The sequence below is a fragment of the Haliotis rubra genome, unplaced genomic scaffold (genome assembly GCF_003918875.1).
Source record: "Haliotis rubra isolate DU_JTF1 unplaced genomic scaffold, ASM391887v1 Scf287, whole genome shotgun sequence".
NCBI lineage: Eukaryota > Metazoa > Mollusca > Gastropoda > Lepetellida > Haliotidae > Haliotis > Haliotis rubra.
Window position 1 is genome coordinate 474,005 of NW_025766954.1, and position 25,493 is coordinate 499,497.

A 25,493-nucleotide genomic window follows, 5' to 3' on the forward strand; every position below is an offset into this window, starting at 1 on the left:
TCTGATTATTCATTATTGCTATTCCTGTATGATTATTCATTAGAGCTATTCCTGTCTGATTATTCATTAGAGCTATTCCTGTCTGATTATTCATTAGAGCTATTCCTGTCTGATTATTCTTTAGAGCTATTCCTGTCGGATTTTTCTTTAGAGCTATTCCTGTCGGATTATTCTTTAGAGCTATTCCTGTCTGATTATTCATTAGTGCTATTCCTATCTGACTATTCATTAGTGCTATTCCTGTCTGATTATTCATTAGAGCTATTCCTGTCTGATTATCCTTTAGAGCTATTCCTGTCTGATTATTCATTAGAGCTATTCCTGTCTGATTATTCTTTAGAGCTATTCCTGTCTGATTATTCTTTAGAGCTATTCCTGTCTGATTTTTCTTTAGAGCTATTCCTGTCTGATTATTCATTAGAGCTATTCCTGTCTGACTATTCATTATTGCTATTCCTGTCCGATTATTCATTAGAGCTATTCCTGTCTGATTATTCACTATAGCTATTCCTGTCTATAAACTTCTGGCATTTATTACTGCTATTGTCTTACTATTACTGTTTTTTTTTTCTGTCTACTATTCTGATTATTTTATATTATTCAGAACAGGATAACAAACTAAGAAATGTTTAATTTTTTTCTAGAAAATGTGATTGATGAAATTGTTAATGGAAATTCTTCAGGGTTACAATATGTATGTATTTAAGAAATACAGTTCGCTCTACCACCATGTATAGTGTAATAAAACACACTATCGCCCTGAACTATTATGACGTTAACGCACTCGGACGCCTGAACTATTATAGTTAAAGCACGAGGACGCTTGCGTCCGAGTACGTAAACCTCATAATAGTTCAGGCCGAAAGTGTGTTTTATTACACTATACATGGTGGTAGAGCGAACTGTATTTCTTTTCTAAGATGCCAAATATAATACTTTCTAAGGATAATTACGATTAATTTAAGGCAGAAAACAAACGACGATGTCGGTGACCTAAATTAAGAATCCTCGCACAGGGCTAACTGGCGCGCTGTTCTATTGATGTGTCTGGCCCCCTACATTAAGACGAACGTTACCAGAAAAACAAATGATAAACAGTTTAATGACGGTTTACGTTCGGATTAAATATCTTCTCTAAATTATTATGAACGTCAGAAAACATAAACGTAATGTTTCCACCAGCGATGTTAGGTGAGTGAAGCAACTGCAAACCAAGAAACGGGATGCAACGTAGTAGTTTACTGTAGGAGGCTGTACGAGGCGATGACAACTAACATGCATCGTGACGTCGCTTACGTTGTGCCGTAATGTAAAATGGTTCGATTACAAGGGGGCACACTAGAATGGCGCAGTGACGGGATAATGTCATTCAATTGTTACGTCATCAAAAAACTATACCTTTATTGTCTAATAATGTATTTTTTTTTTATTGTTCTAACCGCTAGGCACCTTAGAACCCACCTTATAACTAACTGACCATCGCTGAGTTTGTCACAAGATACATATCCTTTTCCAGTTCAAGATTGTTCACACATATCTTGGGCAGGAATATGAAACAAGTCCATATCCCCAGCAGCTGTGAATAGGGGATATACTGTGATTAAGTATATACTTTATGAAAGTGAAAGTGGAACACAGAACTGATCCCAACAGGATGGTGGTCATGTATGTAGTGTCCATATTGTTTGGCAGTACAATAAAGTGTTGCGGATGTCTTATATATCATTATCATTGTTGTTGATGTTTTTCTAGATATGACCTTCACCCATGAAGGAAATAAGACCTACTTTGACCGTCTGGTCAACTTTGAGAAGATGGTAAGTTGAAAAATAATAAAGTTACTAGTTCCAAACCCATGGTACCTCAGTAATGAAATTAATTTCCAAGGATTAACGCACGTCAGTGCTGATATATTTGTAGGCTTGCAGTTAAAAAATGAGACCTACTTGAATGACAGGAAAATGAATGCAGCTGCATATATTTACTTGTCATTATGTTTCATTTTCATATTCTAACTTCACAGAACTATTTGATATGTCATTTTGTGATGTTTTTGTCAAAGTTTATCTAACTTGATCTGAATATTCACCCTGCAGAAAATGGGTACCCGGTGGGATTAGTCATGTGACTTTTAACCTTCTAGCACCTCACAGGCAGCTTGTGTTATCAAGGGTAATGATAATCAGATTGTAGTTTGTGTGCTTTGAGCATGCTCTGGAATGGCTATATGCGTGATACAAATATGCTGATATTATTATTATTATTATTATTAATATCATTATTATTATTAATGTCAGTTTTACGAGGATGGGACTATCAGAGCTCTGAGGTGTGGGTCTGTTTGTCACTGCCATACCCAGCTGTGTCTGAGGAAAGACTTTACGTTTACGATCAGAAACACTTTTTCCTGCCAATGAAGTTAATGTTCTATGTCATGGTTAAATGTTCTACAACACCTGTAAAACAGCCATGCAAGAGTCATTTCCAAATATATTATATTGTTGTATTATGTTGTAGCACATGATTGGCCAGACGATAAAGACAGTGCGTGTGTGTCGCAGTGTACCTTTTGGTAGGTCATTTGCCCATCACTCTCCTTTTGGCCATCAATCTTAGTTCATTGATCTTTTACTTCAAAATGATATCTGACTTCTTGAAAATCTGATGAAATCTCCAAAGTAGGCTGCATTGAGAGAATGTCCTCATCAGCCAACCAGTTTCAAGGCTTCTAACATCTCAGTTGGAGGGAAGAAAGCTTTCAGACCAGGATGGTCTTCAAGATAATTTTCCTGAATCAAGATAGTAACAAAATGAAGCCAAGTGACATTTCATTGACAGAGGAACCCACTCATCTTTATTTTTCTTTTGAACTGTTTTAATTGTACACTTAACAGTGCCAAATGTTCTGTGAGATAAGTATTTAGCTCCAGTAGATCACTGAATGGTTGTGGCAATTGTTTATGTATGCTGACATCTGTTATGAATTATGTCCAGATATGGAGCTTCCCCCATCACTGAAGACAAGCCCTGATGTGAGGAGCTATGTCAGGTAAGGAGGACACACTGATTGATCAAGGAGCTCAATACTCCCAGTAGGCACTGATTGATCAAGGAGCTCAATACACCCAGTACACACTGATTGATCAAGGAGCAGTAGGCACTGATTGATAGCTCACCCAGTAGGCACTGATTGATCAAGGAGCTCAATACAGTCCCAGTAGGGCTCACTGATTGATCAAGGAGCTCAATACTCCCAGTACACACTGATTGATCAAGGAGCTCAATACTCCCAGTAGGCACTGATTGATCAAGGAGCTCAATACACCCAGTAGGCACTGATTGATCAAGGAGCTCAATACTCCCAGTAGGCACTGATTGATCAAGGAGCTCAATACTCCCAGTAGGCACTGATTGATCAAGGAGCTCAATACACCCAGTAGGCACTGATTGATCAAGGAGCTCAATACTCCCAGTAGGCACTGATTGATCAAGGAACTCAATACACCCAGTAGGCACTGATTGATCAAGGAACTCAATACACCCAGTACACACTGATTGATCAAGGCTCAATACTCCCAGTAGGCACTGATTGATCAAGGATCTCAATACACCCAGTAGGCACTGATTGATCAAGGAGCTCAATACTCCCAGTAGGCACTGATTGATCAAGGAACTCAATACACCCAGTACACACTGATTGATCAAGGATCTCAATACACCCAGTACGCACTGATTGATCAAGGAGCTCAATACACCCAGTAGGCACTGATTGATCAAGGATCTTAATACACCAGTAGGCACTGATTGATCAAGGATCAAGGCACTTCAATCTCACCCAGTACACACTGATTGATCAAGGATCTCAATACACCCAGTACACACTGATTGATCAAGGAGCTCAATACACCCAGTAGGCACTGATTGATCAAGGATCTTAATACACCCAGTACACACTGATTGATCAAGGATCTCAATACACCCAGTCGGCACTGATTGATCAAGAACACCCAGTCACTGATTGATCAAGGAACTCAATATCCAGTAGGCACTGATTGATCAAGGATCTCAATACTCCCAGTAGGCACTGATTGACCAAGGAACTCAATACACCCAGTACACACTGATTGATCAAGAATCTTAAACATCCAGTACACACTGATTGATCAAGGATCTCAATACACTCAGTATACACTGATTGATCAAGGAGTTCAATACATCTTGTACACACTGAGTGATCAAGGATCTCAATACACGCAGTAGGCACTTATTGATCAAGGATCTTAATACACCCAGTAGGCACTTATTGATCAAGGATCTTAATACACCCAGTAGGCACTTATTGATCAAGGATCGTAATACACCCAGTACACAGTGATTGATCAAGGAGCTCAATACACCCAGTACACACTGATCTGATCCAGGCTTGATTATTTACAGACTGCTGTCATTTAGCTATAACATATCTGCTATTGACATACAACTAACAAAAAGTATGAAAGTTTTCTTAAAGTAAGATCAAGTGTTTTCTGTTTCAGGAATCTCAGTGTGATAGACAATCAGAGGACTTTAACTCAGCTGTCTCATAAACTTGAGCCACGGAGGACATGACACTCAGTGGGGTGTTAGATGTTATTACATGTGTTGGCCCTGCTGGATGCTCAGCAATGTTCCTCAATAACCCATACTGTGCCTTGAAACCTTGGACATCTCCACTTCAGTGTCATCCACCAACACTGGCTGTAGTGAGGATACGTGACCGGGAGCAGAGAAACCTTTAAGGAACAGATGTTGTTGTCATGCGAGGAGATGTCATAGCCATGGGAAGAGATGTTATCACCATAGGTTGTGATGTCATAGCCATGGGAAGAGGTGTTATCACCATAGGTTGTGATGTCATAGCCATGGGAAGATGTTATCACTATAGGTAGTGATGTCATAGCCATGGGAAGAAATGTTATCACCATAGGTTGTGATGTCATATCCATGGGAAGAGATGTTATCACCATAGGTTGTGATGTCATAGCCATGGGAAGAGATGTTATCACCATAGGTTGTGATGTCATAGCCATGGGAAGAGATGTTATCACCAAAGGTAGTGATGTCATAGCCATAGGAAGAGATGTTATCACCATAGGTTGTGATGTCATAGCCATGGGAAGAGATGTTATCACCATAGGTTGTGATGTCATAGCCATGGAAATAAATCGTCGTAGCCATGGGAAGAGATGTTATCACCATAGGTTGTGATGTCACAGCCATGGGAAGAGATGTTATCACCATAGGTTGTGATGTCATAGCCATGGGAAGAGATGTTACACTGTAGGTTGTGATGTCATAGCCATATGGGAAGAGATGTTATCACCATAGATCGTGATGTTATTGCCATGGGAAGCGATGTCATAGCCATGGGAAGAGATGTTATCACCATAAGATATGGTTCACTCTAGAAAGCGATGTTATCACCATGAGTAGATGTGCAATTGCCATGGAAGGCCATGTTTAATACTATGGGAAGATATGTTATCACCATGGGAGGATTTGTTATCATCATGGGAAGAATTATTATGTTATCATCATGAGTAGATGTGTAATGACCATGGAAGGAGATGTTATGACCATGGGAAGATATGTTGTCAACATGCGAACACATGGTGTCGCAAAAAATCATGAAATGTTATGGTCATGGCAAGATGTGTTATTCTTATAGGTTGAAATATTATCTCTGTAGGAGGAAACTTCACCAGGGGAAGATATGCTTTCACCTTGCAAAGATATGCTATCACCTTGGGAAGATATGCTATCACCAGGGGAGGATATGGTATCACCTTGGGTAGATATCACTTTGTAAAGATATGCTACCACCAGAGGAAAGTATGCTATCACCTTGGGAAGATATGATATCACCAGGGGAAGATATGCTATCACCTTGGGTAGATATCTATCACCAGCGAAAGACATGCCATTACATTGGGAAGATATGCTATCACCAGGGGAAGACATGCCATTACATTGGGAAGATATACTATCACCAAGGGAAGATAAGCTTTCACCAAGGGAAAATATGCTATCACCTTTTGAAAATATGCTATCACCAGGGGAAGATATGCGATCACCAGGGGAAAATATGTTATTACCTTGGGAAGATATGCTATCACCAAGGGAAAATATGTTATTACCTTAGGAAGATTTGCTATCACCAGGGGAAGATATGCTATCACCTTGGGTAGATATGCTATCACCTTGGAAAGATATGTGATCACTATGGGAAGTAGCTTCAAGTTGGTCCAGCTGATTCAATGTTCTCATGTTTGTTATACCCAATGGTTGTGATATTATCCAGATAATATGCCAAGATGATGTTCATGTGATATATCCACTGTTTTATTGTTGTGTTATGTGGAATAAGATGTTAACTGAATGATTGGTAAACGGGAAAACATATATTTTGATCAGTGGGAAAGTCATCTACATGTTGATCAAATGGGAAAGCATCTATTTCAAGGTCAGATGGGAAAGCATCTATCTGTAGGTCAAATGGGAAAGCACTTATCTGTAGGCCAAATGGGAAAGCATCTATTTATAGGGCAAATGGGAAAGTATCTTGCTGTAGGTCCAATGGGAAAGCATCTTTCTGTAGGTGCAATGGGAAAGCATCTTTCTGTAGGTCCAATGGGAAAGCCATTTCTTATCGGTCATATGGGAAAGCATCTTTCTGTAGGTCAAATGGGAAAGCATCTTTCTGTAGATCAAATGTGAAAGCATCTATCTGTAGGCCAAATGGGAAAGCATATTTCTGTAGGTCAAATGGGAAAGCATCTTTCTGTAGGTCAAATTGGTAAGCCATTTCTCATAGGTCAAATGGGAAAACACTTAAAAAATGGGAAAGGTCATAATGAAGGTCAAATGGGAAGACAGTGTTTCTTTAGTCCAAAAAATGTTCTTTAGGTCAAACCGGAAGAACATCTTTCTGTAGATAAAATGGAGAAAAAAAACCCATCCTATTGTAGATCAAATACGAAATAACATATCTGCCATTAGGTCTAATAGGAAGAACATCTTTCTGTAGGTTAAGTAGAAATGCCATGTTATTCCTGTTATTAATTAGGTCAGAGGGAATAATTTTGTGCAGATGTATCTGTAATGCTTTTCTTTTCAAAGAAAAGGATGGTTGAGTATGTGTCTGAATTCAAAGAAATAGCTGAAACATTTGCCCTTTTTGTCTTGGTAACAACATCTTAAATTTTGTTTTTATATACAACAACCATTTTGTTACACTTTTAATTACAGGTTGTCACCTAAATAGGTTTCTGAATGAGGTATTTCTGCTGATAGAATGCCTAACAGAATGTGTCAGTATTTAATGTCAAGCTACTACAATCAACAGTTATTCTAATTCTCTGAGTTTTTGTTTTAAACAGTATGTTTGTTTACAAAATTATTGATCATTGGGAAATCTTGGAATAGTGACATGCTAATATTGCTTCTAGATCTAAAACCTTTAATGATTGAATTATTCTGTGACCTCAATTTAGTAAATATCTTTGAATATTTTTGACTATTTAAAATGTACTGCTGTTGTGCGAATTAAGCAGGCAAAAAGTGACAGGGATCTTTGAACATGCACCTGTGAAGATCCGGGTTAGAATTGATCTTTAGTAACTCATGCTTATCGTAGAAGCGACTAACAGGATCAGGTGGTCAGGCTCGCTGACTTGGTTTACACATGTTATCGTATCCCAGGTGTGTAGATCGATGCTCATGCTGTTGATCACTGGGTAGTCTGGTCCAGATTTGATTATTTACAGACCACTGCCATATATATGGATTTCTGAGTGCACTGTAAAAATAAACTTACTCACTCACTCTCACTTAACACGCCATTATAATGATAATAAGCACAAGCATTCTAGTGTTGTTCTAGACCAGTGTCAATTCCAGGTTAACATTGGTCCTAGAGCCCTGTTAGATGTACTCGGCAATCAGACAGATTGGATTGTCAGAATCACTAACTCACCCGTTTGGCAGAGAATTACTCAGCATATCATACTCTGGTTTGCCTGGTACGGACTCCATTATTTATAGGCTGACGCCATGTTATTGTAATATTTCTGAATTTGGCATTAAACTACAAATATACAACAAAAAGGGCACTCAATGCTACATTACTGTTAGCTGCAAAACAATTTGAAGAGGAAGAGAAAAAAGTAATCTCAAAACCATTTTCGACTCTGTTATTCCCTTGAACATACTTATTCACAACAAGAAAGGTTGTTCATACAATATATTAAACTGCGAAACTATCATGTGGGCACTGCTGACATGACAACTAATTAACAATAATGGTATAGGAAATTAAATCTTGTCTATTTTATCTTATCTATTCATTTCACTCAATCAGTGTGTTTTCACACAAAAATCGCGAATTTAGGGTAGGCTAGATATTGAAAGAAAATGATTAAGATGAAAGCAGATAAACATCTAATGTGACTGAGAAATGACTGTCAGTTGTTTAAACTTTAGCCTGATGCAAAATGTGTGAGTTGATATGCATATGTTGTTTCATATATTGAACTGGCTATCTTTCACATGAATTTCTGGGTCATTATGTTTTGTTATAATCTTATTTGGGAAACTAGAGGAAATGATGATTAAGTACCATCTTCCTGCTGTTGTCATAGCAACTGCTTCCTTTGTGTGGCTGTGAGTTACAGAAGGTGACAGATGAATGGCATGGATGTGATAGATGACATTTTTATAATTCCTTAACATTTGTATCTTGTTCATGTTTATTTATTTGTATATGGGCATGGTGTATATGGAGAGACTGGCAAGGTACAGGAATGAATATACTCAGAGGGAAAGTACATAGCTGTAAAGATGACTGATAGTTGAATATGATTATGATGATGTGAACTCTATATGGTTTTACAGACTGAGACTCTACTAACTGCTTAAAATACCATGATATCAATGATCCTGTTTCAATGACCAAATGTATTATGTCTTTCCTTTAAAGTACCCTTGAACTTTTCCCAACTGATTGGATCTAAGGGAGGAAAATATATTTAATACAAAAAGAAAAAGAAAATTATTAACACCATTGTCAGGCCTAAAAAATGTTGTGGTTCCGATTACCCAACCGACCCTTGAATTCTGGTGTGGACCCTATATTTCTTAAGCGGTATGAATAAAATAAGGGTTCATTAACCATTGTTTTTTCCGGCACTGACGGGCATCGGTCATCCTGATAGAGAAAGTCGACATGATGGCTGCAAACTTAATTAAATAAACAATTACACATTGATAAAGTACTATGATATTACTTGAACTGGTGATTTTATTTTTATTTTTTTCCCTCCTGTCTTTAGGTTTTCCGAGGACAAAATTCTGTAAAACAAGAAATATGATTGGTCAGGCCTTAATTTTTTTTTAAAATGTAAAAAAAAAATATAATCCTACCTACCTCCCCCAAGTTTTTAAGAGCTGTAACCACAAAATTATTTTTATTTGGCCTCAACAAGATATATGATTCTTTATGATGTGGACACACAAATAATCTGTATTTGTCAGAGGAGGAAACTTTGAATGCAAATGGGGAAAAAGTGGACACTTATCAGTTTTGATATGGTTAGATTTACCTTGACAGGGGTCACGATGACCTGCCTGTACTGTGATTTTCTTCCTGAATGTAGGCTCCTGGTCTAGTCTCATGATCACTGAACTGAATTATTTTCCTTCCGCTAGCACTTACCATAATGCTACAGCCCTAAGTGAGGCGTGTCTAGATTTTCGACAGGTTCTGAATCTCCAATCTCATTGTGGCTCATTTACAATTCCATTGCTTGTTTCTGTCAGTATTTTCACAGACCAAGTGTTAGTACAGGTTGCAGTCTTAAGATGACAAACACTGTCATACATACTGAGGACAATAATAATAAATTGATAATTAGAGTTTCATTAACTACTAAATAACATAACCCATGAAGATCGGGGTTATTATTGGACTTTAGTAACCCATGCTTGACGTAAGAAGTGGCTTGCTGACTTGGTTGGCACAGGTCGTATCACAATTGGGTAGATTGATGCTCATGGTACTGATCACTGGATTGTCTGGTCTAGACTTGATTTTTTACAGATCGCCACCATATAACTGGAATACTGCTGAGTGCGGTGGTAAAGAACAAACTAAATAACCCACATTACATCAGTTTTTTGTCTGAGTGTGCCAAGTGACAAGGAAAAACATGTTCCCCTCCTTAGCAAGAATGTTGTCAGTCTACACAGATGCCATTAACAGTTTGTTTCAAAGAAAACAAAAATGCTTCTTAACTTGCGGTTTAACAGACTGAATGAAATTGGTATTATGTATTCTGGCCTTCCAACTCAAATATTTAGGGGAAAAAAAAAAGATGTGTGTTTACGGTTTCCCAACCAAACCCATCACAAACTTCACAACCCTAAACTCTATTTTATCATTTTCTTAAAAGACAGCGAAACATTTTGCTATTCCAACAGTATGTACTCCCCAATGTTGGGGGCCTCTGCTCACTTACTCTTGTTTTTCATAAATGTCGAATTTAGAAAGTGTTGTTGCTTCAGTTATTAAAATTTTAAACTGGTTTCCCCTCTTTTCTTTCAAAACTGGTGCCTGATATTACATAAATATGTGATTTTATGAAAAATATGCGAGTGCGTTTAAAAAAAAGGTAAGAAAAAAAAATGATAAACCCTACCTACTGACCCTGTTTTATAATTTCATGTTACCCTAAACACACATTTCATGTTACCCTAAACACACAGTTTATTTTTGGCCTTAGGGAATTACAAATCATCAGTTATCTGTCCGCATTGAATTAATTAATTTAATCTGCTGAGTTATGATAGTTAACATGAATTTATTCATTAAATTCTGCTGAACCTTCTAAAGAAAGAAGGGGCTGTGAGGTAGTCTAGTGGTTAAAGTGTTCCCTCGTTATGCTGAAGACCCAGGTTCGATTCCCCACATGGATACGATGTGTTTAGCCCATTTGTGGTGTCCCCGCCATGATATTGCTGGAATAGTGCTAAAGCTGGCGTAAAACTAAACTCACTCGCTCATAAGACAGAAAGAAATTGATTCCCTTCTGCTGAGCCTTTGTATGAAACTTATGAATTAATTTCTGAATTCTGTTTAGAATAAATATTTTATATGAATTCACTTAATTCTCCTCAGATAATTATGCTGAACCTTCTTACATAATTTTCAATAACAATTTAATACAAATACGTGTGAGTTGTGAGTGTAGATTTAGAGCTATGGGAGAGGGGTTACCTATTTTGAAATAATGTCTTGAATTGGGAGAAGAGGTCACATATTCAGATGTAGATTTTCATGTATATTTAGCAGTGTAATTACATTATCAGATGTCAATTTCCATACATTTTTATGCTGGGTGATAAGGAACTCCTAGAAAGAAAGTTGGTGTAAATCATATGGTGTGCATGATTAAGTAGTCTCATTGGGGTTTACATCCACTTAAACAGTTACAGCTGATATTCTTTATGCTGGGAGGCAATCCCACACTGAAACAGAAGAAACATTTCCCCTTAAGCCTGAAAACCAGGAACCAGAAGTAGACAAATACGGAATTCAAACCCATAATCAGCAGATACTGGCAACTAAGGGAAGCAACTCCGCAAATTGAAAACACTTTGACCTTTGTGACCCTTTTCACCTTGCCACAGGGTGGAGCCTCTAATGCTGACTGTAATGTGATGTGATAAAATGAACCTTCAGAAAGTTGAAGTATATATTGGACAACGTCAGATGACTTGTTATTGTCAAGTGTTACTGAAGTGTTGAAAGTTCATGGAGAGTCTTGTGTACAAATGTGAGGAAGTACTTGTGGTGTATATGATATGTTACTGGTGTCTCTTTTGATAGGAACTCTTGACTGCTGCTATGGATAAGGTGACTTACATGCCATGCTGTAGTTATGGCAGTGCTGTACATACTGGGTGCTTCTTCAACAGCTACTTTCTGACTGAAGCTGCCCCTGATAATATTGTAAAAACTGAATAAATATCTGAAAACATTTCTGTGGTCTTGTCTTTTCTCAACAATGATTTCCAACACTTATTGTAACCACTATCCAGCAGTTCTTTTTGATAATATTTGAACATATATCGTCATTATCATTTCGATATTTGGTGCCGCTAGCCTTCCAGCATTTACATTGCCTAACATTCAAACATTTGCATTGACTAACATTCCAACATTGACTTTTGATGAATTTGCTGTCCCAAACATCAAGCATTTACTGTCTCTCTTGCTCATTCATATATTGTTGACTTCATCTGTTAACAGAGACACCCATGAGAGGACACCTAAGTCTCCACCAGTAACTAAAGAAACTCATTAGAGGTCACCACCATTAACCATACAAATCCCTAACCCGACACCTCTGTCACCATCCACCATCAATAGCAAAAGAAACCCAAAAGAGGTAACCAGTCATAATCAGTAGCCATAGAAAACCATAACCAGACACCTATGTTACCACCAATAGCCATAGAAACCCATAACAAGACACCTATGTCACCATCCACCATCAACAGCCATAGAAACCCATAACCACACACCTATGTCACCATCCACCATCAATAGCCATAAAACCCATAACAAGACACCTATGTCACCATCACCATCAACAGCCATAGAAACCCATAACCACACACCTATGTCACCATCCACCATCAATAGCCATAGAAACCCATAACCAGAAACCTATGTCACCATCCACCATCAATAGCCATAGAAACCCATAACCACACACCTATGTCACCATCCACCATCAATAGCCATTGAAACCTATAACAAGACACCTATGTCACCATCACCATCAACAGCCATAGAAACCCATAACCACACACCTATGTCACCATCCACCGTCAATAGCCATAGAAACCCATAACCGGACACCTATGTCACCATCCACCATCAATAGCCATAAAACCCCATAACAAGACACCTATGTCACCATCACCATCAATAGCCATAGAAACCCATAACAAGACACCTATGTCACCATCCACCATCAACAGCCATAGAAACCCATAACCACACACCTATGTCACCATCCACCATCAATAGCCATAAAAACCCATAACAAGACACCTATGTCACCATCACCATCAACAGCCATAGAAACCCATAACCACACACCTATGTCACCATCCACCATCAATAGCCATAAAACCCATAACAAGACACCTATGTCACCATCACCATCAACAGCCATAGAAACCCATAACCACACACCTATGTCACCATCCACCATCAATAGCCATTGAAACCTATAACAAGACACCTATGTCACCATCACCATCAACAGCCATAGAAACCCATAACCACACACCTATGTCACCATCCACCGTCAATAGCCATAGAAACCCATAACCGGACACCTATGTCACCATCCACCATCAATAGCCATAGAAACCAATAACAAGACACCTATGTCACCATCCACCATCAACAGCCATAGAAATCCATAACCACACACCTATGTCACCATCCACCACCAATAGCCATAGAAACCAATAACCACACACCTATGTCACCATCCACCGTCAATAGCCATAGAAACCCATAACCACACACCTATGTCACCATCCACCATCAACAGCCATAGAAACCCATAACAGGACACCTGTGTCACCATCAACAGCTATCAGGCTCGCTGACTTGTCTCAAGCATGCCATCGTATCCCATTTGCGTAGATCGATGCTCGTCACGTCAGTCACTGGATTGTGTGTTCCAGACTCGATTATTTACAGATAACCATCATCTACCTTGATTATTGCCAAATGCGGCGGTAAATAACAAACACTTTTTCAAGCCACCCTTCCAATACAAACAGATACTCTCAGCGGGAACCCGTGAAGGTCAGGGTTAGAATGAGCCTTCAGTAACCCATGCTTGTCGTAAGAGGCGACTAACGGGATCGGGTGGTCAGCCTCGCTGGCTTGGTTGACACATGTCATCGGTTCCCACTTGCGCAGATCGATTCTCATGCTGTTGATCACTGGATTGTCTGGTCCAGACTCGATTATTTACAGAGAACACAGCGGGACACTCTTTACCTGTCGTTTTTATCGTCCCATACACCGTAGTGATTCCGACTTCATTTCAAGCCAAACATGCAATGCTTGTCGTTCTCCAACGACGTTGATTGTTGCTCATAATATTAATCACTAGCTTTTCTGGTCTAAACTCGACCATACTCAGCATTACTAAGTGCGCGGATTAAACGACGAAACAGTATAAACACAACAAACACACAACACAATACATCTAATTATTATTTATTTATCAGGCAAAAAGCAGAATAATACATTTTTTCTATAATAATGATGAATAATAAACAATTTCAAATATTTACAAATATGTATGTTCAAATATATAGTAGAACGTAAAACATTAACGTCCAACACAAAAGCGATCTAGAGTATATACGTGTAAATGGACATGCAGAAACTAGAGAGTGACTTGGTCCTCAACACTTTAAACAGTATTTCAGACCTATCTCGGCATTTCAGTTTGAGGTAGGAGGTAAGCCTAATTCAGGTCTCAGGTGTTTTGTAATTTTGAACAAACCATAAACGAATGAGGGATTCGAACTATCGATCATGGATTTCCCACACGTTCAAGGGAGGCAAGTCTGCAGAACAAGTTGCTGTGTCAAGACGAATCAGGTTTACAACTGCTACACGGCAATCAGGATATACGGCTATAATCCTTGCAAGGGAATGCACTTCACAATTACATTGTAATTACTAGTTATCTGTGCTATCATCGCATCAGAAGCTCTGTAGGTGCTGCAAGAATAATTGATCGTTGCAGGAGAATCTGTTTAACATCCCTTGCATATCCACTATAAGAGGGGAAAGAGTGAATACTTTCACTAATGATCTTAGAAGCTACCGATGGTTGTGCTCAGACTTCATAATGCAGAATGCAGGCATTTCTCACTAAAACAGTGATAATTATTATCATTCTATTTACAATTATATTTACACTACATACGTGTATAACATATATGTACATGCATAATCTGGAGTTACGTTTACAGCACGTCTCAAGTAGAAAAAGTCAGTGAGATGACTAATTTTTTTGTTACCGTCAATATTGTTTGGGTAAGCAACATATAAGTACCTATGGATCGAATACAGTGTCACAAAGGATCTATGAACCGTTCTTTGGCCACGTTGTACGATTGACGAGTTTTAGACAAATAATGTGTTTTTCAATTTCCTTTGAAGCTCGTTATGTTCCTGGGCCTCCTTTCACAAAGCACTAAGTCGATCGTAAGTCACAAAGGTAACCTTAGTGCAATGTTAAAGAATGGGAGTTAAGGTTAACCTTAGTAAAGGTTGCTTCGTGAAAGGAGCCCCTGGTTGATAGGAGTAATACGTTAAATGAACAGTGCTCTCTCATACATGTTTTGTGTTGGCAATACAAAAAAAATATCAACTCAACCGGAATAACCGACGGGAAGCTAGCATAGAAAGTAACTAGACTCTACACAGAGTTACTTCCAAGACGATGGTCGTTGTTACAATGCAATATTGACTTCTGGGTAATCATATTCTTTTGCAAATGGTTGTAAGTCCTATAAACAGTCTGTGGCTGAGAGTGTAGTAGCAATGCAACCTGGTTATCTGGTAATGGTTCCCAAGCCGTAGAGAGTGAAGTCAGTCATGTAAGCAGTATTATCCCAAACTGTAGGGGGTGACGACAATCAGTGCTATCTAGTATCGGTTTCCCGGCGTAGTACTGTTCTCCAGTACTAGTCACCAGAATGTGCATCCCATACCTCATGGCCCCTGATGACCATACTTCTGACTGCTGGAGAACTGATGATGAGACCAGACTCCTTCAGACTGTGGACACTCATACTGGTGTGCACGTTCACATCTGTTCATTTTAGGCGGGAACTGCTTTTCGTTATAACTGTAGAACTCATAGGCCGCCCTCAAGCCTGATTCCATCGCCCCCTGTATCCAGCCATTGGACCACGACAGTGCCTCGCCCGCTAGGTAAACAGGGTGGTCTGACTTGAGAAGCTGCAAGAGGCTGTCATTATATTGGTCTGGTCTGAGATACACAAAGGCACCTTGAGCTGTGGGTTCGTTGAACCAGGCTTGTACTGCACCAACTTCAAAATTATCAACAATCTCGGGGTGAATTGTTGCCACCTGTTTCACAGCATTCTCGATGGCCTCTTCTGGTTTTTGGGCGCCGAACATTTCCGCGTCTTGTCCCCAGGTGTAGATAACCAGGATTCCACGTTCATCTTCCGGTATCCCCGACTGCTCCCAGTCAGGGTAGTGTAGCTGACCTGGAATAATCAAAACAAGTTAAGAACATCCACAATTGGAAGGCTGCGTGTTGCAATATCCATTAACAGTGACAGATGAACTCAAGTTCTTAAATTACTATTGAAAGTCAAGCATGGGGTACTGGAAGGGCCCAGTTCCCATCTTTGATAGACAAGCAGAACATAGACCTATCACCCCGCGGAATCTGCAAGGAATCTGCAAAGCTCTGATATACTACCCCTGGTCAACGAGTACAGGACGCTCCTTGTGGAGAATACAACCGGTCACCTGTCAGGCGCTCAAAGTTCAAATTCAGACTACCATCGTATCATACTAGGTTCTCAATTATACTACAGTGGACAGAGGCAGTTTTGAACAAGCTCACTTGCCTAAGGTGAGACCATATGTATCACAAGCGCTTCGTTGTGGGGCAGGACTGAAGTCCGAGAAACTCTCAGGAGTCAAGCTGCCAAACTCGGTCACCCATCCAAAAACCCTCCGCGCCCAACGTGTCTTGACTTAAACTGATTGTGACCTGAGCTCTACGCACAGGACGACACGGAAAGACAAGCATGCAGTATTGTGGACCTATTCTGCCGCCTTATCCCCCACCTTAAGTCAGTTATGAGGCACATTTGACCCATTCAGCCTCTTCCAGGATTACAGACTCTGGAAGAGGGGACCTATCTGCTGTGAATCTGAGAATATTTTGTCACAGAAACTCTACGGGGATACACTGTCATCGAACCTCTTACACAATGTATTCTGATCGCAAGACGCATCTGTATCCAGGTCTAGTATCCTTTCATCTTCTCAACATGGGCCACAGAAGCTTACCAATGGGTAGATTTGTCTTGGAGAAGCCTCCCTGTAGGTTGTCTGGATTCTGCCAGAATCTAGTCCGGCACTGTAGCAGGATCTTTGTTGATGCTTCGTAGTAGATGCCCTCTACTGCCTGCTGTCTTGACCGCGTCAGGGGCACCTTCATCTGTCGGAGAACCGTCAGGGGGACGGTTATGATCACAGCATCCCCGGTGAACTCTACCCGTTGTTTGGTCGCCTCGTTACGACCAGTAACCCTCACGACTTTCTCCCCGTTTGGCTGTGAAATCTAATAACAGACGGGAAATGGTCACTCCCTTCATACTTCCACCGTCTAAATGAAATTTATACTATCCATGATCATTCCCACAGGCTCAGAGTTCGAAATATTTCAGAAGAGCCAATGTGTAAAACGTTGTTATAGTATGTTCCATTTAGACAAAAAATAGTTAAGGAACGAGTTTCTTTCTCAAGGAGGTAAAAACTAAAGTGAACAATGAACCTTCAGGTTCAAGTTTTTATCTTGTATTATTAATCTATTGGAGAGTTTTGTTTATTTTTAATAATTCTGTTGGCAAAAATGCTGCGAAAAAATATGTTGAAAATTATAGTGATTGAGTTTAGTTTTACTCCGCAATATTCCAGCTACATGGCGGCGATAAGCAAGTCTGGACCAGACAATCCAGTGATCAACAGCATCTACGCAGTTGGGAACCGATGACATGTGCCAACCAAGTCAGCGAGCCTGACGACCCGATCCCGTTAGCCGCCTCTTACGACAAGCATGAGTTACTGAATATCAATTCTAACCCGGAAGCGTTACACAATTATAGATGGAACAACTCTTTGGACGTAATGAGTGTTCAGAAGAATAATGTGTTGTGTGTTGCGAAAGCAAGTTATACTTTTTTTTTAAATAGGATCTCTTGGGATACCTGTACTTATGTTGCAATTAAGGTTTTCCGTGAGACTGCACGCTGAAGCAACATTGCTATAAACAAATAGTCTATACCAACATGATAAACACAGATCCTTGTCGAGATATGCTCTTAATAAATCAGCGGAATATTATACTGACCTCCTCAATGGCTTCAACCTTTATTCCATATCGGATGTCCTTACTCAGATACACATCCGGGTTCCAGCCTGTTGTATTCTTCCGCATGAAGGCCTTTGCAACCTCCTCCATGCCCTCAGTAGGCGTGTACAGGGGATCCTTCCACCACTGGCCTAACAACTCTCTGAGATACTCCACCAGGCTGGAGTTGATGAGCGGAATATAGTTCCGCACGTTGTAAGCCTCAATGGCTTTCTGTGGCCATGGCCTCAGTTTGTACCTGTCGGCTGTGCTCTGAAAGTTGTCGGACTTCAGGAATTCTTCGACAGAAAACTGGCTCCATTTCTTGACCCAAAGCGCCCACCCCTTGGGGCTAGGGTCACGGCGAAGCTCGGCATATATAGGCGCCACCGTGCGATCAAAGTAGTCGTCTAAAAACGAAATCAGAGTGATATTTTTGCTTTTCTCAGCTTCTGATTTAGTCTGTCATGCAGACAGACATTGAAACAAATTCATCCAATAGAGTTTATGTAAGTCTATGACATTTGGAAAGTTTTGATTACCTTGGGCTGATGATGAAGAAAGGCTTTTGGCTCATTCTTATTATATTCTATCAAAAGAACTTAAGAACTTTGTCTTTTGTAAAACATGTTCTGGGACTTAAAGTCAGTCAACCTCTCACTGGCTCAACCATAATGCTGGAACTACTTTCATCTGCATTACTGGCAACGAACATGTTACTTGACAAGAACAAATGCATCTGCTGAATATCTATGCTCTATTGATTTTCATGACCAATCCCGTCACATCACTGGAACATGGCTGAGTGTCGCGTTATAGAACAATAACCAAAATATAACATAGTATGTTCTTCAAACATTGGTGGTTTTGTACAATGAATTAGGATGTATCTATAGACACTACTTACTTATTCCTTTGATGCCAAGTTCTGTTTTGAACTTTTCTATGTTGGCGTCCCAGCCTTTCCAGTACTTTGTACAATACCAGTCGCTGTTGGCATTCCATTCTGAAACACACGGTCGCATAAGAATAATCACCTTCAAGAGGCCCCCTTACATATTGTGTGTCCCGATCAAAATAGTGTTTACGCCATGTCTTGGCGATTAGATTGTTAGTAATACAAAAATGCATGGTCTTATTGAATGATAAAGTGGAAGAAGTTGCCATCCTGATCATTCAGCGACATATTGACCTCTTCGACAGACTTCTATTGAAAGGTTTGTGATATTTAACGCTGGTAACGTTAAAAGCATGTGCCGTCTACTCTGTGATTTTCAGGAAATGTTTTGTTGATGGCTGTGGAGTTTGGAAGGTATTGAACATATTCTGTTCTACAGGCAACACTATCGATATACACAAAGCTTGCACAGTCTACATGTGGAAATTACCTGACATCTTTATCTTGGGGTCACCGTAGAAGGAGAGAAAGCCGTTTTCGTTTGTGTTCTGAAACCGTCTGATTGGCACTTGGAACAGGTCAATATAGTGCTTGGTCAGGTAGTGACTCTCCGGAAGCCGCATTGCTCCCCCTAAAACAATGGCATTATATAACAGAGCACATACTGAAGTCAATGGCATTATACAATATTATACGGTACTGCACTCTTTTAATCAATGATATGTAGTAATGCACCTCTTTAGTTCAGTGAGATAACATGGCGCACCCCTTTATATCAGTGCTTTTATACAGGTTACCAAGCTTGTTACATTATGTGGCATAGTACCCCACTGAATCAATAAATCCCTGCTTTTCGGAGTCACCAGTCTTCTGAGGCTTCATAGTTGCCGAATTGCATTTCTAAGGAAATCCTGAAACTTATATTCATATGAATTCATCATTTGTCTTGATTCTGTTTCTAGGTTTGCCCGATTTCCCTTTTAAATGTTGGGTCTCACAAAAAATGGTACACGCCACTTCGGGGTTTCCTCCCACTTCAAAGCAGACATACCGTTATATGGAGTATGTATGGTTAAAGCCGACTACACCCTACTCACTCACTCAAAAGACTATTTGACTCTTTGAGAGAGCTCAATGGTACCACTTTGATAGCATACATATATTGTTTTTTACATCGAAATTTCTCGTTTCTTTTTCGTAATTTAAATTTTTATGATATCGATTAAATTATGTCATTTTGATCACTTTGTCCTTATGTCAGTCATATTTTAAGAACTCAAAATAAGGGGGAAATATTTAGAACAAAAAGAACATTTTTAAAATAAATTAGTAACATTGAGAAAATAATGGAAATCACGCAAATAAAAATTAATAATTGATGAGAAACGAAAATTATACTCGAAAATGATTGTAAAAAGATAATATTATGCCCTTCACTGGGGAGGCTATACAGGGGTGGGGTGGGGTGTGTGTGTGTGGTGGGGTGTTGGGTGTGTGTGTTAAGGAGGTATTCATACGTTGCTTTAACATCATTCAAACTCGGTTAACAGATTTAACATCTAGGATAAAGAATAGCATACCTTCTGCGTGGAGGCCATCTGCAAATTTATCTTTGATAGTCTTCGCTCGCCCACCAACTCTGTGCTGTATCTCTAGGATAGTTACCTGCGAATTGATCGATGATTGTTTAATAACAAATCATAAGGATCACAAAATAGAATATAACCACCATAAAGTACTTAAATAGCATACTAGTACTATTCCAGGTTAAACCTTTAATATATGGTGGGGTAGCCCAGTAGAAGGAGCGTCCGCTCGTCACGGGTTTGGTTTTGTTTGTACCCTGACAATCAGCAAAATTCCAGCTACAGAAAGTAAATAATCGGCTCCGGACAGGTCAGACAAGGGATTGATAACATGAGCAACTCTTCACACTGCGTGATAAGTCCAAGTCTCGACTGACCAATAGGGTAGCTGTTCTTACCCAGAATACCATGAACTTGAAGCCCATTATGGGATGCTAATCGCGAAAGGTGACTGAAAAGCACTGATTGTTTTGTTTTGCCATTAATTCATAATATCACTCTCATTATATATATATTTCATATATGTACAAACATAATTTGTCATTTGACAAATATCGACGTAACAACTATTATTTATATGTTGCAACACGATTGACGTTTCGAGATCGATATTAACATAAAGAAACACGAGAAAGAGATCTCAAGAACTCACATAAAATCGAAATATTCACATCAATACTTTGCATGTATCTCTCAATAAGAATTAATATAGAACAGGTAATTTTCACAAATTACAGAATAATATTACCAACCGCCTTATCTTCCTTACTTCGGGGTTTCCTCCACCATTAACTCGACACCCGAAAACAACTGAGAAAACGTTCGAAATGGCGTCAAACTCAAATCACTCAATCCCCCATAGCCTTCTGAGATGACAAGATAACAACTGGTTTTACTCCACTATAGCAACATCCCAACTATATAAAATAGATCTCTTGACATCTTTTACCCTTGTGGGGCATCGAAGCCGGGCCAGACGAGCAAACGCTTTATCCACAAGACTACCCCACCTTCCCTAAGTAGACAGAAGATCGAATAGGGTCTCACTTGATGTCCAGCCTGGCTCAGCTCATACGCCGCCGACAGACCGGATGTTCCGGCCCCCACCACGATCACGTGTTTCCGGTGATGCGTGGTCTTCCTGTAGTGTTCCTGGGGATTAAGCCCGTTTTGTTTGGCGTACACATAATCCAGTCCCCCGTCAGTGAGGGCGTCGTAAAATGGCTTGGAGGTGAAATCCTGCTGCTCTGGTGGGACGTCAGATCCTCTGCACGTGCAACCGGGTGTGTTGCACTGACTCGGAGCCTTGTTGTACAGACCGGAAGAGACGGAATCGAGAGCGGACAAAGGTGGGCGACGTAGATACTGAGGTACGGAGTCACTGTCCATGGTGGCTGGATAGAGAACACACTGTTACATGGTAACTGTGGAATTTGGTACTGTGGTTATGAAAGTCATACTGGATGGGGGATGGAGTAAGGGTTGGTGTAGAGACGATGATGAGGGCTGGGCTGGGCTGGGCTGGGCTGGGCGGGGCGGGGCGGGGCTGGGCGGGGCGGGGCGGGGGGGCGGGGCGGATCGATGAGGTGATTAGTTGTGATTGGTTGTGATTGGTTGTGACACGATGCGATGCGATGCAATGTATTATAGTGCAGTATGGTGTGGGACGGGGCTCAGCGGGACGAAGGAATGTATTGTAGATTGCAGTGCACTGCTGTGAGGTGCTATGATATGTTATACAGTGCAGTGTGGGGCGGGGCAACTCTAGAAAGTTGCGTTGCTGAGGGAGGCATTGTTCCGACCAAAGTACCATTATGCTCTAGATATTTGATAATAGCTGCGGGAACAGCATTTCCCCTTCCGTGCACCGTTTGTTATCAGTGTTCCCCAAAAGCATTTAGATGTGCAGCAATGAGAGCTTTTGCATCTGTCTCTGTCTCTATTACACACTTTCTAATACGAGAACGTTAATTCATCTGAAGCGAACCTTGCTCAACATAATCCCAAGCATTTCATATATCTAATATTAAAATCGACATAAATAAGTATTATTTCCAGATCGAAACCTAAAACCAGTATAATCCCCCGAGAGCCTTGTATTTTCAAATATTGGCAGCCCAAACGAAACATGTGTTAGTTTTGTTTTTACATCTTGAGTCATTTTTATCCATATCTTTTGTTCAACATAAAGTGTCGTGATATAACGATTTAAAGCGGATTGGACCACTCACCCTTTCTCTTATTATCTATATAGAATCGTGATCTGATCACACGATTAAACTCTGCTCCCGGAAGTAATAACATGAGGCGATAATCTTATCTCGTACTGCACACTCAATAGGAACGTAAGTTAAAACATATAATCGATTTTCACTTTCAAAGTGAATTTCTACCGTTCGCGTTTTCTGAACTTCAAACGAGCGAAATAGTATGTCAAATACGTTCACTCGCCATTAATAGTATTTAGGCTATGTCGTGTCTGTGTTCAAGTCCAAACGTTCTTTATGTTTCAGTTTGTAGTGACAAAATATCTCAATTCGTGCTGATAAAATTCATATATGTAACGAATCATTAATCTGGTTTTACATCCTAATTATTTGAGTTTTCGGTACTCATTTTTAACCGTAATTATTGTGACCTTATTTATAACTAAAATCTATACTGATATCGTCTTCTTGTCAGTTAACTACTGTGAGGGAGTCTCCTAGCGTCATGTGTCGTTCTTATTTCAATGTTTTGAAATGGTTACTTCCCTAGAAGCGTCAATGTAATTGTCTCAGATACAATCAGATATTTATACATCAAAACCTAGTCAACGAACTCGCCGTACCTGTATACGTAAATGGCGGTGAGGTAGCCTAGTGGTTAAAGCGTCCGCTCGCCACACCGAAGACCCGGGTTCGATTCCCCACATGGGTACAATGTGTGAAGTCCATTTCTGGTGTCCCCGCCGTGATATTGCTGGAATATTGCTAAAAGCGGCGTAAAACTAAACTCACTCACTCACTGTATACGTAAGTATGTGTCCTTATATATAATTATGATAGGAGTATGTCAAATTGTGCATACTATATATTCTTTCATATTAAACATGTTCGGTATAAACGTCAGCTAAAGAAACCTAATAAAGTCTAAACAATTATTTGTAACATGTCACCATTACAGAAAACACGCTCACCTTGTAGGTAATTCAGTTCCCCTTTAATCTACTACCTACGCCACCGTCTGCTTGTTATCACAATAACAGGGTGTAGCATGTATTGATGTATATATAGTGTTCTGTCATGTGACCATGTCCAAGTCAAAGCGCAATAGCAATATTCAGTTTATGTCGACGTTTTGGGAAAACCATCATTTTCAACCAAAACACGGAAGAAGTGCAAAAACACGGAAGACGTGAAAACAGGCATGCAATATTTATCCTCATCATTTGAGAAAAAGAAAGTTTTATTCAATGGACAAACTTTTCATCACATACTGTATCGAATGTCACTCGACATTTTGACCGGTATTTGATACTGTAATGTGTATATAGCATACTGCATGTCGATACGATTAGGTCAGCATATATATTATATAATATGTTTGTTCATATCTACATCAGAAAAGAAGACAACAACATCTGCTGTTTAGTTTGATTGTTTAGGAGTGTCATATAAGCCTAGTGATTAATGCTCGGTTCACACTATCGTACGATTGGCCTTTCGTAGCTGATCGTGGAACTTCTCTGAAATTTCTGGTTTTGATACGAGGTGATGCGAGTCGATACGTTTTGATACGATTTGGTGCGCTTGGATGCGTTTTTGTCACGATCTGATCTCCCTTTCAGATACGATCACATACGTTTCGATAAGATTGTCCCTCTCGACTCCACGATTGGGTCGCGATCTGACACGATCATCGCGATAGGGGTCCCCGATTTGGGACGATGTGGTCCGTGCAGGTACGTTCCCATACGTTCATCACGAACCGATGCACTCTGTTGCGATAGGATACGATTGTGGTCGCGATGTCTTTCACGATCACGATCGAGGTGATCACGATTTGAGCTACGATTAGACCCCGACGGATTATATATACACAGCCCAACTGACCATGGACTGACCATGGACTTCACTGTTTCTTGAACTTCAACAAAGTGAACACTACAACCCACAACCACGATTGATTCCGATCACCACGATTTGGAAGCACAATTAGACACGATACGTTGCGCTTTGTTACGATTCAATACGATCTGATGCGATGATTACGATTGATAATTAATCGTGTTTAATCAACACTATTGCCACGACTGACCTCAAGATCTGATAAGATCTGATAGGATCACCACGATTAGTTCACGATTAAGACCACGATTTCAGTCGTGGCGCGAATCGTGATAGTGTGAACATAGCATAAAGCGTTTGCTCGTCGCGCCGAAGATCCGGGTTCGATTCCCCACATGAGTACAATGTGTGAAGCCCTTTTTTGGTGTCCCCCGCCGTGATATTGCTGGAATATTGCTAAATAAAGCGGCGTAAAATTAGACTCACTCACTCACTATTCACATGGGGAAGTTCACAGGATAGGTAGGGTCACAAAATGGTCTTTTATGGGTTGGTGTGAAAGGAAAGGAAGGTAAGCAAAATCCTCTTCCGTGTAATCCAGTTAGTCTTGCAACCCCTTCATTCCAGAAACCTTTGTATTGAGGGCAACTCTCTTATGAACAATTATATAGCATTAGCCTAAGCTACATTACAATTT

The 25,493-nt window shown here is 39.9% G+C and overlaps 2 protein-coding genes across 5 annotated transcripts in view; one reads left to right on the forward strand and one right to left on the reverse strand.

The window, feature by feature from the left end:
- The window catches only part of LOC124281639 (rap guanine nucleotide exchange factor 4-like), a 128,536-nt gene extending 121,553 nt beyond the window's left edge, over positions 1-6,983 (forward strand). The window contains 5 exon segments of the mRNA XM_046717572.1: positions 1,753-1,817; positions 2,518-2,572; positions 2,995-3,049; positions 4,536-5,176; positions 5,283-6,983. Coding sequence (XP_046573528.1) covers positions 1,753-1,817; positions 2,518-2,572; positions 2,995-3,049; positions 4,536-4,608 — 248 coding nt within the window. The 3' untranslated portion in view covers positions 4,609-5,176; positions 5,283-6,983.
- Positions 6,984-15,434: 8,451 nt separating this feature from the next.
- The window catches only part of LOC124281648 (putative L-amino-acid oxidase YobN), a 91,726-nt gene continuing 81,667 nt past the window's right edge, over positions 15,435-25,493 (reverse strand). For 2 of the 4 annotated variants that reach the window (XM_046717581.1, XM_046717585.1), the window contains 7 exons: positions 21,795-22,141; positions 20,742-20,826; positions 19,652-19,792; positions 19,171-19,269; positions 18,264-18,673; positions 17,201-17,474; positions 15,435-16,383 (listed from right to left, as the gene is read on the reverse strand). In XM_046717581.1, coding sequence (XP_046573537.1) covers positions 15,860-16,383; positions 17,201-17,474; positions 18,264-18,673; positions 19,171-19,269; positions 19,652-19,792; positions 20,742-20,826; positions 21,795-22,141 — 1,880 coding nt within the window. In that variant the 3' untranslated portion in view covers positions 15,435-15,859. Of the gene's footprint in view, positions 16,384-17,200; positions 17,475-18,263; positions 18,674-19,170; positions 19,270-19,651; positions 19,793-20,741; positions 20,827-21,794; positions 22,142-23,925; positions 24,030-25,493 lie in introns of those variants that run through there. The other 2 variants (XM_046717584.1, XM_046717583.1) reach the window with 2 other exon arrangements.